This window comes from Hyaena hyaena, unplaced genomic scaffold, assembly GCF_003009895.1.
Source record: "Hyaena hyaena isolate Hyena2069 unplaced genomic scaffold, ASM300989v1 scaffold_194, whole genome shotgun sequence".
In the NCBI taxonomy this organism is placed as follows: Eukaryota; Metazoa; Chordata; class Mammalia; order Carnivora; family Hyaenidae; genus Hyaena; species Hyaena hyaena.
The window spans coordinates 171150-186619 of record NW_024080826.1 but is presented as its reverse complement, the minus strand read 5'-3'; the positions used below and the strand labels follow the sequence as shown (position 1 = coordinate 186619).

Sequence of the window (15470 nt, the reverse complement as noted above, 5' to 3'; positions counted from 1 at the left end):
TCCTCTGGGGAGGCGTCCACACGCACCACCTGTTACTCTGCTTCCTTCACGAGTTACTACGGCTGATGATGTCTCCTGGCTCATGGTCTCAGTCCTCTATCCTGCCTCTCATAAATGACAGGGACGATTTCTGACGTTAAAGACACTGCATTTTGGCCAGCGGTAGTATGTTCAGATTATAAAGTTCCTTTCTTATCTGCGTGTTTACTGTTAAGTTTTACTTGGTTTATGATTATTTTCCTCTTTCTTAGGATTAATAGCACAGACATCTGCAGCTTCTCAGGGAGGGAGAGAGATTTCTGCAGGGGTGAAATCCTCTATTTTCAAGTGACGATTACAGGTCTCATGAGAACTGCACGTCAGGTGCATCTGAAGCCCGTGTTTGTCCTGTAATAATAATAGTCTGATTTTGGACCCACCCCCTAGACTATAAATGGGGACATGTGACTATTTGAAATTGAGCCACACATTTTAAATTGCCTTCATTTACCCAATTTCCCTCAGAAAGAGCTACTTTTCCCTCAGAATCTAATGAGCGCAAGAAGCACTTCTAGTACCTGTGATTCCTTAAACACGCTGAGGACTCAACATGAACGATGACCGTGAGCCACGTGTCACGGGAGGTGCCAGGAGCTCACCTCACCGGGCTTTCCAAGCACCAACCAGGACCAGTACCCTGGGTCTCCTTTCCTTGAACTACTGTGTCCTGCTAGGATCTGTCAATAACCCAGGCTGCAGCACAGGCGGAAGACGACATCGTAACCAAGCAGGGGTTTACTCCAGAACGCAAGCATGGTTTAATAGGGACAATTCTAATGGTGTAATTCAGTGTGAGCCAAATCTATGATTTTTTTTTAAAAGTCTCCAAATCTAGGAATAATTTGATAAATACCACCTACAAAAAACCTATAGCACGCTGTTTCATACTTGAAAAAAAAAAAACTGAGAGAGTGTATGCATGCACACACAAGTGGGGGAGGGGCAGAGAGGGAGAGAGAATCCCAAGCAGGCTGCTGGCTGTCAGCCCGGAGCCCCACGCAGGGCTCAATCTCACGAACCGTGAGATCATGACCTGAGCTGAAATCAAGAGTTAGATGCTCAACCAACCAAGCTACCCAGGTGCCCTGGTGTTTCCTACTTAACGAAGGAATGCGTTTACATTGGGAACGACAGAAGAGGCCTATGACTGCTATCACAGAAGACGTCAACACCGTGTTAGCGACCGAGGGCAGTGCAATGAAAGAAGAAAAAGAACTAAGGTGTGTAAGAATTCGGGAGGAGGTGAGAATCATTACTGCAGATAACAGGACTTTTACATATATCACCTCACACAGAGTGAAACAGTGTCTGGAATAAGAAGTTAGACTGCTGGAGATCAGGTGACGAGGACAAAGTACAAACCCCAGAGCAGACTGGCCACCAGCCGGCGGTGGCCACTGAGGCGGGCTCACGGGAAAGAGGCAGTTAAGAGGAGAGAGGACAGAGTGGACTCAAATGCTAACCCAGTCACAGCCGGGAGGCGCGGGGTGGAAGCCCGTGTGCAGATCTGGGAGGGAGGCTGCGGAGGTCCGAGCGGCAGCCTGAGGCCGGGCTCTCTGCCAACACTGGGTGCGGTGTAGCCGGGGGCCTGGGGGCTTGGGGACTGGGGAGGGGAGAGACTGGGAAGGGAAGGACGGCCGGGCTCACAGGCTGAGCACGTCCCACCAGCGGCAGAAGGGAGGCAGTGAGGCGGGCGTCCCGGAGGGGGCCGCGGCCGCATGCGCCCTGCCGCGCCGGCATATTCACGTCTCACGGACCTGCGCGGCCGGAGACAGCACGCGCGCCCCAGCCATGAATCATGCAGGAGCTGTGGCCACCATCGTGCAGACACACCCAGAGCTGTAGCTGTTTCTGCCCGTACTCCACCCGAACAGCTGTGATCTGCTCATTTAGTCCCCGTCCTTTCCTTATAGGGAAGCTTCCAGTTCCCATATCTGGCAACAGGTGGGACTTTCAGGACTGAAAAGACAAGTCTCCACCTTAGGAAAGACAAAAGGAAGTACCTGGGCAACGGAGATCATTTTCTATAAGATCAGAAATCTGCCTGAAGGCGTCACCAGCCTGAATTTTTTCTCAATGCCAGAGGCACCTGAAAGAACTCTCGTGTCGTTAAGACGAACACAAGCAGACACTCATATGGTTCATTTCGATTTCACTTGCTTTTCTTACGTGCATTTAAACTACAACAATCATTTTCTAAAAACTATGGACCACACGAACCACTGTCACCTAAGTACATGGCAAACAGTGATGCCACTTGTCTGTACGGACACGGAGAGACTGTCCCATGCTGGCCTGACTTACTACTGGTTGTAGCGTGTTTGGTGGCTGTCTTCATCTTTGTCCCTTATGGACTGCTGTCACATTAATCAGCTTGTATCATTTTTGGAACAGCAAAGTCATGGTTCATTAAAGTAACGACCAAACGGGGCACCTGGGTGGCTCGGTCAGTTTCACGTCCGACTCTTCATTTCACTCCAGGTCATGATCTCACTGTTGTGAGCCCACATCGGGCTCTGCAGCTGAGCGTGGAGCCTGCCTGGGATTCTCTCTCTCTCCTCTTTCTCTGTCCCTCCCCCTGCTTGTGCGTGCTCTCTCAAAACATAAAACATAATAAAATGAAATAAAACAACGACAAAACGATGCTCTGGTCTCAAGCCCACACACAAATTTGAATGAACTGAGTTTGTTTCTTAGCTGTGAGTCAAACTGACGCAAGTGTATTAAATACACTCAAAACCAAAGAGGTGACATTCAGAAACGGTCACTACTTGTTTATGCGTGATGCAGACAGACTTTAAGTTCACTGGAAATGTATTAAACTTACCCCTGTAACGCTTTATGAATTCGTTTGCACTTCTCCTTCAACAGTGAAAAAATAGCTGCATGAAAAAAATACACTTGATAGGATATTTGGAAGACCCGATATTACTAATCTAAGAATATTTTTAAAGTTCAAGCTCATCACCATAAAATGTGGCACCCCCCTCCCCCACCCGACAGCAGCGGCTCTAGAGGCCCAGGCCCCGGACTCGGCATGCCAGCCCTCACACCGCGTCACCCTCTCTGAGCACAAGCTGGGGGAGGTTCCCTGCAACAGAACAAGGGCTCTTGCTCTCAGCCAGAGTCTATATATAATCTAAGAATAAAAGGGTACAAATATATTGCTTATTTCTGGACCCTTAACAATTTGATAAAAGACAGACACTATACTAATGGGTACTATCTGCTCTTGGATCTTTGCACCTCACTCACAGGTGAAGTCTGTGAGGAAGAGGCAGGGGTGCCAGGCCCTCCGACACACGCATGTGTCAGTGTGCACACACAAACACTCACGCTCCCCGGTTCTCTGAATTGAAACCCCTGTGAAACATGTAGAGACTTAAAGAACTCTAAACTTAGAAATACCAGGTTAAGGCCTGCTTCTTCTTTTCTGTTTCAGGCTTTGTGAGGGGTGCCATCCCAACCTAAGGCCACATTTGAAATTTAATCAACTTGGCCTAATAAGGAAGCTTCAGCGGTCGGCGAACAGGACTTGGCTTCAGTACCAAATAATGAGTCAAAGGCTGAAGGAAAACTGGGTCACCTGTAAGCTGCACATAGGAGCACCCGCAGCCCCCTGCACCTACCCCCTGAACCGCAACGGCCCGAGTGCATCCTCCTGGCTTCCCACCCATCCTGGGAGCCCGCCCGCCCAGCCCGCCCTGGCTCCAGGGCTCCAGGGCTCCAGGGCTCCGGCTGCAGGACGGGAGAGGGGCCCCACGCTGGCCCCCGGGAGCGGGAGGACGCCCTCCCCACACTCCCCACACCCGCCAAGCAGCAGCACCTGCAGCACAGGTCTGGCTGGCGAATGCTCGCCTCCAGCGAATCGCTCGCAAAGCACGGCAGCCTGGCTGGCGTGGGCCGTGATGCCTGCGTCCGCGTGCGCAACGCCGTACCTGGGTTCTCCTCCATGATGTTGAGAGCCTCGATCGCGGCGGCGGCCAGCAATGGGGGCAGCGAGGCCGAAAAGCAGTACCCCTGGCCCGAGAGTCGCTGAGAAGAAACAAACAAGCTAAAGACACGAGTACACTTTTTTTTTTTTTTGGCTAAAACACCTCAAGGCACCAAATCTGCAGACCTGTTAACAGTGTGTATAAACGGTAAGGTGGGAAGACCCACGCATGTATAAAACTTACACAGACAACAAAGATAAGACATTTTCTAAAAGGAAGCTACTTTCTAAATGTAAATATGTTGAGTGATTCTACAGACAAATAGACTTTTAAATAAAAATTGTGATAAGCCAGGTCAGAAGGAAGCTGTGTGACTGCAAGTTATAGCTCAGCAACTCCTTCACACAACCAGGCGGGCCTTTTGTTTCTGAAAAGAACCCACCTGATGGTCAATCACAAAAGATCTGCCACAGCAGAAACCTCCGATAGAAGCAAGGGAGTTCTCCATGTTGGCACTGATAAGGTCAATGTCATCAATCTGCGAAAAAAGCAAGACAGTGGGAGTTAAAAGACCTGCAGACAAAACCGCAGCACTGCTCATGTCAACATGTCGGTTCAAACACACCACCTCCGTGCAAGTGAAGGATAAGCCATAAAAACCTGCGGGTTACAAGCACGGATGCTTCGAGTGTGCCTCTGAAAGGGCGTGTTGGCAATTTATCCTCAGTGGAAGGACAGAAAGAAGTTACAAGATGAAACCCAGAGCTGCTCAGTACTACAAACATTCTGAGGTACAAAATTAGGTCATTTCCTTGCTTAAACAAGGGTCCAGCTGGCCTCGCCCCCAGAAGGTACTTGAGATAAATACAAACACATCTATCAGAGCTTCGAACACTTTATTCCTACATTCAATTTACCTTTCACCATTCCAGAAATGAAAAGGCAAGTTTTCCAAACATCATGGCAACTGATTCTTCGGCCACGCTGAACCGCCAAACCGGGCAGCGGGCAAACCCCACTGTGCCATGTGGGCTTCTGAGTCGCCGCCACCATCTTCTCGATGGTGACCCTGCTCCCCTGACCCTCTCCTCCCGCTCCAGCCCCAGCAGCAGGGTGCACCTGGGCACACAGCAGCCGTTCAAAGTCACTCACGGATGCCGTGAGCTCTTTTTAAAAAATCCTTTTATTATGAAAAATTTCAAACACACACAAAAGTAGAGAGAACAGAATCAACAATTCTCATCACCAGATCCAGTAATTACCAGCTCATGGGACAATCTTCCAAGTACAGCCTCCTACTGCCCTCATCATTTCTTTAGAGCAAATCCCAAAAGTTCTGAGCGTTTCATCTATATTTCAGTGTGCATTTCTAAAAGATATGGAACCTTTCAAAAACATAATCATGAAACCATTATCACACCTATAAAATGAAAAATTTCTTAATATTGTCAAATATCCAGTGTCCTAATACCTGCCTCACAAAGCTTGTTTTCTGCAGTATTTGGAATCAGGATCCACATGAGGTCCATATACCCTGCACGTCTGTCACTCTAACTTGTGTGATACTCGCTCTGCCCCATGTCAGTAGGGAGACGCAGATAAGCTCAGGTGACTTCACGTTCTGTAGCTCAACTCTTTAGCAGGGGTCAGAAAGCTTTTACACAGAGGATTTGCAGAGAAGCTCCCCTCATCTCAAGCACACAGGGGCAGGTGAAGGCAGGCTCTGTGGACAGGGGACAGGCCGACACTGCCCCTCTCTGAGGCTCCAGGGGCACAAAGCAGTGATACAGCGGGGGGGGGGGGGGGGGGGGGGGGGGGGGGGGCAGGGGTTCATTTCAAAAGAACACGTGACCAACTCCCTCCAGCTGTCTGGGACCCAAGGCCTTGCGAGGTGTCCGCCAGCAGTGTTTCTGACGGTCTCTCTCCACAGAGAAGTCACGGTCATCTAACACCCATACAGAGAATGCCCTTTCACTGCCCCCACCGTATTTTCTAAGGAACTACTTTAGGGAACTGTTACTGATTTTAAGAAAAACATGAAGGCAAGTTTATCTGTTTCTAGAGAAGAGACATGGAAAGCCAACATCAAATGCTACCAAGTAAACAGATCACAATTCTAGGAGGCGCCACTGTGAGTTCACAGGCTCTGAGGGGAGACGGGTCCCGGACGGGCTGACCTGGTGCCCTGTGGGCTCGGCGAAGGGACAGAGCCGGCCGGCACGACCCTGCACGCTGACGAGGAGCCGGCCTTGGGCCCGCAGGCCACGGCAGGCAGGATGGGGCTGCGTCCCAGGGAGGGAGCACTTACGCTGATTCCGAAATGCTCGGTGACTCCTCGACCATGCTCCCCCAGGACTCCGAACGAGAGGCTTTCCTCCAGGAAGATCCTTGCTTTGTATTTGTACTTCAACTTCACCTGCGTGGTCAGTACAATACAACATTACGGTCCTGGTGACGAGCACGTCAAGAAGAAACTAGCACAACAGAGTTCTGCCTAGAAGGAAAAAGCACGTCCGAGCCCCAGCACTGGTGGGGCCGTAGCTGTGCATCTGCCTGCGTGCCGATGGGTCCTGAAACCCCAAATCCACACACGAGACGGGAGTGCAGAGCGGCACAAACGGAGTTGCCTGACCTGCCTGTCCTCAGCTGCGTCTGACTCCTGCTTCCGCTCATACTGGAAACACGTGTCCTTTGGGGGTCTGTTTATGGCTGTGTCTTTTCGCCTGTGATTCGGGTTAGGACGGCCTGAGCGCAGCACTGAAGGGCGGCCTGGCGACCTGAGGCGAAGGCTGAGGGGCATCTCATGGAGGGAACATGTGCATTAGACCAGCCTCGTCCAGGTGTGAGTTACACCGTTGGTGGCCCTGAGCTCAACGCGAATGGCTCAACAGAACGTGTTAACCAAGGCGTCTTAAACAGAAGACATACACAAGGTTACGTACTGAGCAACTGGTGGAAATGCCACGACCAGCCGCTTGCAGAGGGCGGACCGCACTTGCCCACGAGCCACAGTCCTGGGCTCGGCAGCTCAGTGCCTGCGGTCTGTTCACAGAACGTGGCCACAAACGCACACTTCTCACGCCTACAGCTGCCCTTGCGCAGGTCTGCTTAGATGTGGAGTGCTCTCCATAAATACAACTCAGCATTGTAAATGTACTTCCTCTTCCTTATGATTTTCTTAACGTTTTCTTTGCTCTAGCTTACCTTAAGGATACAGTGTGTAATACGTATGACATACAAAGCGAGTGTTAATCAACTGTTTATGTTATGGGTCAGGCTTCCAGTAGGGTATTAAGTTTTGGGGTAGTTAAAAGGTATGTGGATTTTCAAATGCAGGCGGGTCTGTGCTGTTCAAGGGTCAAATGTGCCATGATGGCGAAGAGACTGTACTCTATTTATTAAAATTTTTTTATTACAATGTTTATTTTTGAGAGAGAGACACACACACAACATGAGCAGGGGAGGGGCAGAGAGAGAGAGGGAGGCACAGAATCCGAAGCAGGTTCCAGGCTCCGAGCTGTCAGCACAGAGCCTGAACCCATGAACCATGAGATAGATCATGACCTGAGCCGAAGTTGAGGCTTAACCAACTGAGCCACCAAGGCGTCCCAAGAGACTGTACCTTAGATGCTCTAAATTTACCTCAAGAATATAGACAGCATAATGTCACTTTTTAAGTACGGAAACAGTAGGACTGAACGCAGACATGTAATTGTCTGTTAAGCACAAAACTCCAGAGGAAAAGTACATATTGTTCCCTCAGTGGTGCTATGTTTTAACTTGAATTCATGGCATTGTTTTTTGAATTCAGAAAAATTTTTTCATTAATATGCTTTTCAATCAGTTTTTCCTCTTTGCTTTCAGGCTTATAAGTTAAGTCCTTTCCCATGAAAGGTTTAGATGCATCCTTATCTGTATGTTCTTCTAATCATTCCAGGTTACTTTTTCATCTACATGTCGGGAAGCTGAATGTATACATGTTTGTATACAGCTTTTCTCCCAAATGTTTTTTTTTTTTTAATTTATTTTTGAGAGACAGACAGCATGAGCAGGGAGGGCCAGACAGAGAAGGGGACAGAGGATCTGAAGCAGGCTCTGTGCTGACAGCAGAGAGCTCGATGTGGGGCTGGAACTCACGAACTGTGAGCTCATGACCTGAGCTGAAGTCAGATACTCAACCGACTGAGCCACTCAGCCATCTCCCCCAAATGTATAATGGATTTACTCCTAAATGACATGAATGTGATCAGTTCCACAACTGATTTAAAATACAGTGATTATCAACCACTAAATTTAGATGGATTTCTACTAACAATGAATAAGCTAATTTGGGGAGAATTATACCTTTCCAACACTGTTCTCCATCCATTACTACATACGAGATATTATATGGATGAGATAATTTCTAAAAATCACGTTTCAGGGGGAACCTGGGTGGCTCAGTCCATTGAGCATCTGACTTCAGCTCAGGTCATGATTTCATGGTTTCTGGGTTCGAGCCTTCATCAGGCTCTGTGCTGACAGCTCAGAGCCTGGAGCCTGCTTTAGATTCTATGTCTCCCGCTCTCTCTGCCCCTCCCCTACTTGTGCTGTCTCTCTCAAAAATAAGTAAATATTTTTAAAAAGTCATGTTTTAGAACATCTTTTAGACTATTAGGCCAGTACTAATACATAAATAGACAAATCAGTGAAACCAAACAGGTATCCCAAAGTCATAATCCTGTAATCTTCACATGTTCACTGCTAATATATACTTGACCAGCTCCTTAATCTTTGTATTTTGTTACATGGCTTCAGACTGTGTATCCGTCCATCAGTACTGCTTTACTATCACAGCCCTAAGTATGCAATTATGGAATCTTCTGGCCTATCTCCCCCATATTATTCTATCAGTCTTTGACACTCACAAAAACAAGGAGAGGAAAATCAGTACAACTCTTTCACTGATATTTAGAATGTATCTAGATTTCCTCAAGAAACAGTGAAACACTTTAAAAACAAGATATGTAATCCTTATTCTGAATCCTCATTCAATTGACAGGTGCACAGATTCAAATTTCAGTGGCTGAATTCAAGGGTGGGTCAACATAGGAAAATCAACCATACTAACAGGATGATGGAAAATCACATGATCCACCCATCACCTGATTCAGAGAAAGCATCTGACAAAATCCAAATCTCTCATGGATCAAACACTCAACAAATCAGAACGAGGAAGGAACGTCCTCAACTGAGAAAGGGCATTTGTGGAAAATCCACAGCTAATATCATACTCAGTGGTACACCCTGAGAATCTTCCCTTCTCCCCGCCAGTCTACACCGTATAGGAGGGTCTAGCCAGAGCAATAAGGCAAAAAAAGACAAGACAAGACCTCCAAATTGGAAAGGAAGAAGTAAAACCACCTCTATTCACAGATTATAGGAGTTTATATAGAGAAGAAGACCCACAAAAATACTATCTGAGCTAGTAGTTCAGTAAAAGTTCCATGACATAAGATCAAAACACAAAATCACTGTATTTCTACAAACTATCAGTGAACAACCCCCCCATCCCATTTATAATAGCAGCTAAAAGAATAAAATATTTAGGAATAAATTTAACCAAAGAGATGTAAGACCTGTAAGGTGAAAACCACAAAACATTGCTGAAAGAAATTAAAAAGGATCTAAATAAATGGAAATACTCCTGTGTTCATGGATTTGAAGACTCAGTATCAGTAAGATGGAAATACTTTCCATAGCAATCAACAGATTCAATGCAATCCTGATTCAGTATCAAAATCTCAATCTCTATCAAATCTCTACAGCTATCAAAATCTCAATGGCTTTTTTTTTTTTTTTTTATAAAAATGGAGAAGTTGATGCTAAACTTCATATGGAATCTCCAGGGACCTCAAATAACCAGAACAATCTTACAAAAGAACAAAATTGGAGAATTCACATGTCTTGACTTCAAGATTTACCATAAAGCTGCAGTAACTGAAAAGCATGGTACCAGCATAAGGATAAACATACAGCCAAGCTGAATGGCCCTGAGAGTCCAGAAACGATCATGATCTCACGGCTCGTGACTTCGAGCCTGAGTCAGGTTCTGTGCCAACAGCTCAGAGCCTGGAGCCTGCTTCAGATTCTGTGTTCCCTCTCTCTCTCTGCTCACACTCTGTCTCTCTTTCTGTCTCTGTCTCTCTCTCAAAAATAAATAAAATAAGGGGCACCTGGGTGGCTCAGTCAGTTAAGTGTCCAACTTCAGCTCAGGTCATGATCTCACAGGTTGTGAGTTTGAGCCTTGCATTGGGCTCTGTGATGACAGCTCAAGCCTGGAGCCTGCTTCAGATTCTGTGTCTTCCTCTCTCTTTGCCCTTCCCTCACTTGCTCTCTCTCTCTCAAAAATAAACATTAAAAAAAATATCAAAAAATAAAAATGGGCAAAAAATTTCTGCAAAGATATACAAATGGTCAACAAACATAAGAAAAAAGGCTCAGCATCATTAGTCTTTTGGGAAATGCAAATCAAAATCATGTACTTCACACTTACTAGGATGGAAAAACTGAGAAAGCAAATGCGTACTCAGTGGGGGGGGGAGGAGACACTGGGGCCCTCCCCCACTGCTAGCGCGGAGGTAAAATGCTGCAGCCGCCAGGGCAGACAGCGTGGCAGCTCCTCAGTAAGGTAAACACAGAATTACTGTTTGATCCAGCAATTACACTGCTAGGTATATACACAAAAGGCTTGAAAACAGCGATTCAAATAAATACTCGTACACAAATGTTCATAAGAGCACTCATCACAACAGTCAAAAAGCGAGAATAATCCAAACCTCCAATAGACACACAGGATGCAGCATGTCCACACGACGGGCTGTTACTCGGCATTAACCCGGAATGAAGAGCTGAAATGTGCTACAAACTAGACGGACTGTCAAAACACGGGAAGTGGGGCGCCTGGGCAGCTCAGTTGGTTGAGTGTCTGACTTCGGTTCAGGTCATGATCTCGAGGTTCGTGGGTTTGAGCCCCATGTCGGGCTCTGTGCTGACAGCTCAGAGCCTGGAGCCTGCTTCCAATTCTGTGTCTCCCTCTCTCTCTGGTCCTCTCCTGCTCACTCTCTCTCCCTCTCTCTCAAAAATAAATATTAAAAAAAAAAAAAAGCAAGTGCTTTACAAAACACATACTGTATAATTTCATTTATAGGAAATTCCACAAAAATCAAAACTACAAGAACAGGGAGTAGATCAATGGTAGTCTGGGGCCAGGGCTGGAGGAACTGAGTGCAAAGGAACATGAGTGACCTTTCTGGAGAGATCGAAATGCTCTGTAACTTGACCGCGGCAGCAGTGAGGAGGGTGTATAAATCTGCCAAAACTTATCAAACTGTGTGCTGACAGTAAGTGTATTTTATTAGCATGTCAACTACACCTCAATAAAGTTGGTTTTAAAATGCCGAGTCCTGACTCCCCTTTAGGGCTGGCACACACTGCTAATGTGCTTCCCGGTACGGTCTGAGCGTGCTCCTGGGACCTGCCAGGCAAGGCGATGCAGACATGAGGCGTCACGAGTGCTCAGAAACAAAGGCCTAACTGCCCGACAGCTAAACTCTGGAGTAAACGTGGCTGCTCACCAGCTCTGGGAGAGGACAAATCGTTCCTGTGTTCATGTACAGCCCTTCCACTACGATGAATCGCCGTGTGACCCGGGCCTTGCGAGGGTTCTTTAAAGAAAAAAAAAAAAAGGACATTTTAAATTTCAGTAAATGCAGGATGTGTTAGATGCTCCTTAGCGCAGCTCCCTGACAAGGTTTACTCAAACAAGTAAACAGAGTCCAGGCGAATTTCAGGCCCGAGGCTTCAGACCCTATTACTCTGAGATGAAGAACAGTGCGTTCTCTCCTGGTTTCCAGTTCACACCATGAGCTAGGTGGTCGCACGCACACGCATGCACGCACACAACTTAGGCACTCTGAAAATGCTCTGAGAATGACTGAGAAGGGGCCCAAGGGAACTTTCTGGGGAGATGGCATGTTTTAGGTCACAACGGAGCCCTCTTACCTGGGTTATTCACTGGTCAGAATGTATGGCTACGATCCGCTCGCTTCCATATCTATGAAATTCACCTAAACTAGAAGGAGCTGGGGCACCTGGCTGGCTCAGTTAAGCATCCAGCTTCAGCTCAAGTCATAATCTCAAGGTTCGTGAGTTCAAGCCCTGCGTGGGGCTCTGTGCTGACAGCTCGAGTTCAAGCCTTGCGTGGGGCTCTGTGCTGACAGCTCAGAGCCTGGAGCCTGCTTCAGATTCTGTGTCTCCTTCTCTCTCTGACCCTCCCCTGCTCACGCTCTCTCAAAAATGAATAAAGGTGGGGAAAAAACCCTAGAAAGGACTGTAATGGTGAAGGCAGTCACCACCGCAGAGATGAGGTGGGAAGCGGCAGGGGCTCCTGTGACACAGGAATGACAGGGTGCTGGTAACAGAACAGGGAGAGGAGGGGCTGCATTATACTACTGGGCTTCCTCTGAATGTGCCTCAGATTTTCCACGATCAAAACCTGAAGTGACAAACCCTGCTCTCCATCTACCAAAAAGCAGATAAAATCCTTTCCTTCCTTACTACTGGGTCAAGTAAATCTCAACTGTGCTGTCATCCAGGCATGTGTGAGGTGGTGGTGGAGGCACCCTTTCAAAGGACACGCACCTTCCTGCGGCCCGAGGATGGCCAGTGCTCCCGGGTGGGTCTGCAGACACAGCGGGTGTGCTGGGCGGAAAGTACACAGACCCGTAGGACGGGGCACTGTCTTCCTACTCAAACGTTTCTCACCTCTAAGCTTTTAATGGACAACCAGAAACCCAAACACCCAAGCTGGGCCCTCAGGGAAATTTCAGAAGCCACAGCGGAAACATGACAATTCTTAGTGCAGAACCACCGACAGCACCCCCCGCCTCGCGCCGTCGGGGGAAAGGAAGTGGGAACTCCAGCAGGGATGCCCTGAGCACACTTGCACTGCGCTGCCCTCTGACCAGAACACCAAGGAGCCGCCTGCTCCCATCCACTGCCCCTCTGGGGTCTCTGCACACGCAGGTGCTTGGGAAGAGGAGGTGTAAACAGGCTGCAGAGTGGGAGGAAGTCATGCTGGGGTAGCCGGCTCCCACAGGGGCAGCTGCTCGGAGCTCCAGGGCAAAGGGTGGGAGGGAGAGAGAGTGTCAATTTGCTCATAAATTCATAAATGAGGATCTGCTGCCACAGTCTCTTCCCGCCAGCTGATACATGATTTATCCTGATATAAATCTATTTTTAATTCATGAAGTGCATCCCGCTTGCGCCCTAATGAGTTCTGGTGTTATTTCTACAGAGTGGAGAGCGAGCCCCCCCCACTGCCAAGTGCACGTGGTTTCTCTCTCTTTTATTTATTTTTAACAGCTTATTTATTTTTGAGACAGAGAGAGACAGAGCACGAGCAGGGGAGGGGCAGAGAGAGAGAGGGAGACACAGAATCTGAAGCAGCTCCAGGCTCTGAGTTGTTAGCACAGAGCCCCATGCGGGGCTCGAACCCACAACCGTGACATCATGACCTGAGCCGAAGCTGGATGCTCAACCGACTGAGCCCCCCTCTCTCTCTTTTAGAAAGCTGCCTGGATTGCCTCTCCCCACATCTGCCAGCTATAATTACGGCAATGATGAGGCAATTACAATCAGACCGCTCTCTAACACGAAGTACATTTAATAAGCAAGAATGCCCTCACTTCATATCCAAATGCAATCCGCGGGCAAGGTTTCATGATGAATTACAATCTCGTATATAATTTAGCTGGTTACAGAGCACAAAAGAACGGTGTCATTTTCTTCCAAACAATCGTACCTTTTGATCTTCGATCTCTTGTTCTTTTAGTAGTCGCTCCAGGTCTGCCACATCGTTATGGTTAAACAACTGAATGTCACTACGTGACGCCTGTAATCCTTTCTGAATAGCAAAGCACGCAGCTCTGTCCCTGCAAGGAAGAGAGAGACACGACGTGGGGTTTAACAGCCCTGTCACCATTCTCGGAAAAGGAGAGCCTGCTCTGTGAGCTGACCACCGTCCGCCCGTTAGCCTGAGCACGGCCACTCAACAGAACACAGTGGCCACCGACGCGCGGCTGTCCGTGCTCCGCCCCACAAGTGCTTCTCCCAGAAATGCCATGCTGACTCTACTCCATGAAGCGCACTCTGGCCCCCCTTTCACCTCCCTGGAACTGGCGTGCAGCTGACTGTGGGCAGCATGTCAGTTTACTCAGCAATTTTCTCTTTCTGACAAACACAGGAAAGCCTGGTGATCTGACACGCCCCACCCTCCCACCTCAGTGGCGCCTCTGGTTTGACTGGCACAGACTCTGCCGTTACTTCGCCGTGACAAGTAATACTGGATTGTGGACTCTATGCTGCTCAGGGCAGAACTCTGGGTCCTGCAGATTAAACCTCAGTAAGATCTTCTAAACAGAGTTAATCAAGGAGGGAAGCGTTTTTAAAATTAAGGCATGCTACTTAAAAATATATACAACACTTCTTCCGCCAGGATGGGACACTCCTATCTTCCCTATGTTTCCAAGTATAGCCCCCACCCTGGATATTGCACAGAAAACAAACACAAGGAGACTATGGAAGGTGGAGAGAGATGGCAGACGGGCTGCAGACCTGAGAATGACACAACAGGAGCCTTGGGGACCCCACTGACCTGGAACTGATGACCTGGTTCCTGCAAGTGTCAGGGCCACGGGCGGAAAGTGTTCACAGAGCCTGCTCTGCAGCCAAAGGGGCAGGACAGAGGGTGGCCTGGAGATGAGTGCAGTCCAACCACAGCAAAGCTGGGCCCCGAGACTCTGACCCTCGCACAGTTAAAAGGCCCCCCAACAAGGACCATGGTGGTATCGGAAAAGGGAGCCAGGACTTTTATCCCTGCGAGGGGGTAACAAGTGAGACTGGGTGGGGGCCCTGCGGTGGGCCCGTGTCCAAGGTGGAGGGAAAGCAGCACTCTCACCAACACCAGCGGAAATGCGAATGTCCCTGCCGTGGCGTTCATGGAGGCAGAACGGGGACCCTGAACTTGTACCCAGCGGTGATGAGGCAGCAGTGACCCCCTGCCACTTCTGAAGACTGATGGAAAAAAAAGCCCGTTAAAACATACGGTTTAAATAAAGAATGAGCTAGAACATAATATGAAATTGTCCTGGTTTAAAATATCACTTGCCGCACCAAGAACCAGAAGATACGAAACAGAACAAAATAATCAACAAATGCTAATCCGGAGATGACAGAGGTCAGATAATGATTTTAGGACAGTCAGGATAAAAACACTCAATGAGCACTACGAACATGCTGGAACAACTGAAAAACAGAAAGCTCAGCAAGGAAAGAGGAGACAGAGTCCTGTGGGGACACCAGACAGAACTGAGAAACACAGGAACCTACAGAAAGAGTGCAGTGGGGGGCTCAGCAGCAGACTGGGGGGTGAGGGGTCAGCAGCAGACTGGGGGG

The 15470-nt window shown here is 48.3% G+C and overlaps 1 protein-coding gene across 1 annotated transcript in view; it reads right to left on the bottom strand.

Moving 5' to 3' along the window:
* The window catches only part of SPTLC1 (serine palmitoyltransferase long chain base subunit 1), a 43643-nt gene that overhangs the window by 6195 nt on the left and 21978 nt on the right, over positions 1-15470 (bottom strand). The window contains exons 7-12 of the mRNA XM_039241512.1: positions 13819-13948; positions 11591-11680; positions 6283-6390; positions 4417-4512; positions 3978-4074; positions 2867-2921 (exon numbers count right to left, since the gene is read on the bottom strand). Of these exons, the coding sequence (XP_039097443.1) occupies positions 2867-2921; positions 3978-4074; positions 4417-4512; positions 6283-6390; positions 11591-11680; positions 13819-13948 (576 nt within the window). The remainder of the gene's footprint in view (positions 1-2866; positions 2922-3977; positions 4075-4416; positions 4513-6282; positions 6391-11590; positions 11681-13818; positions 13949-15470) is intronic.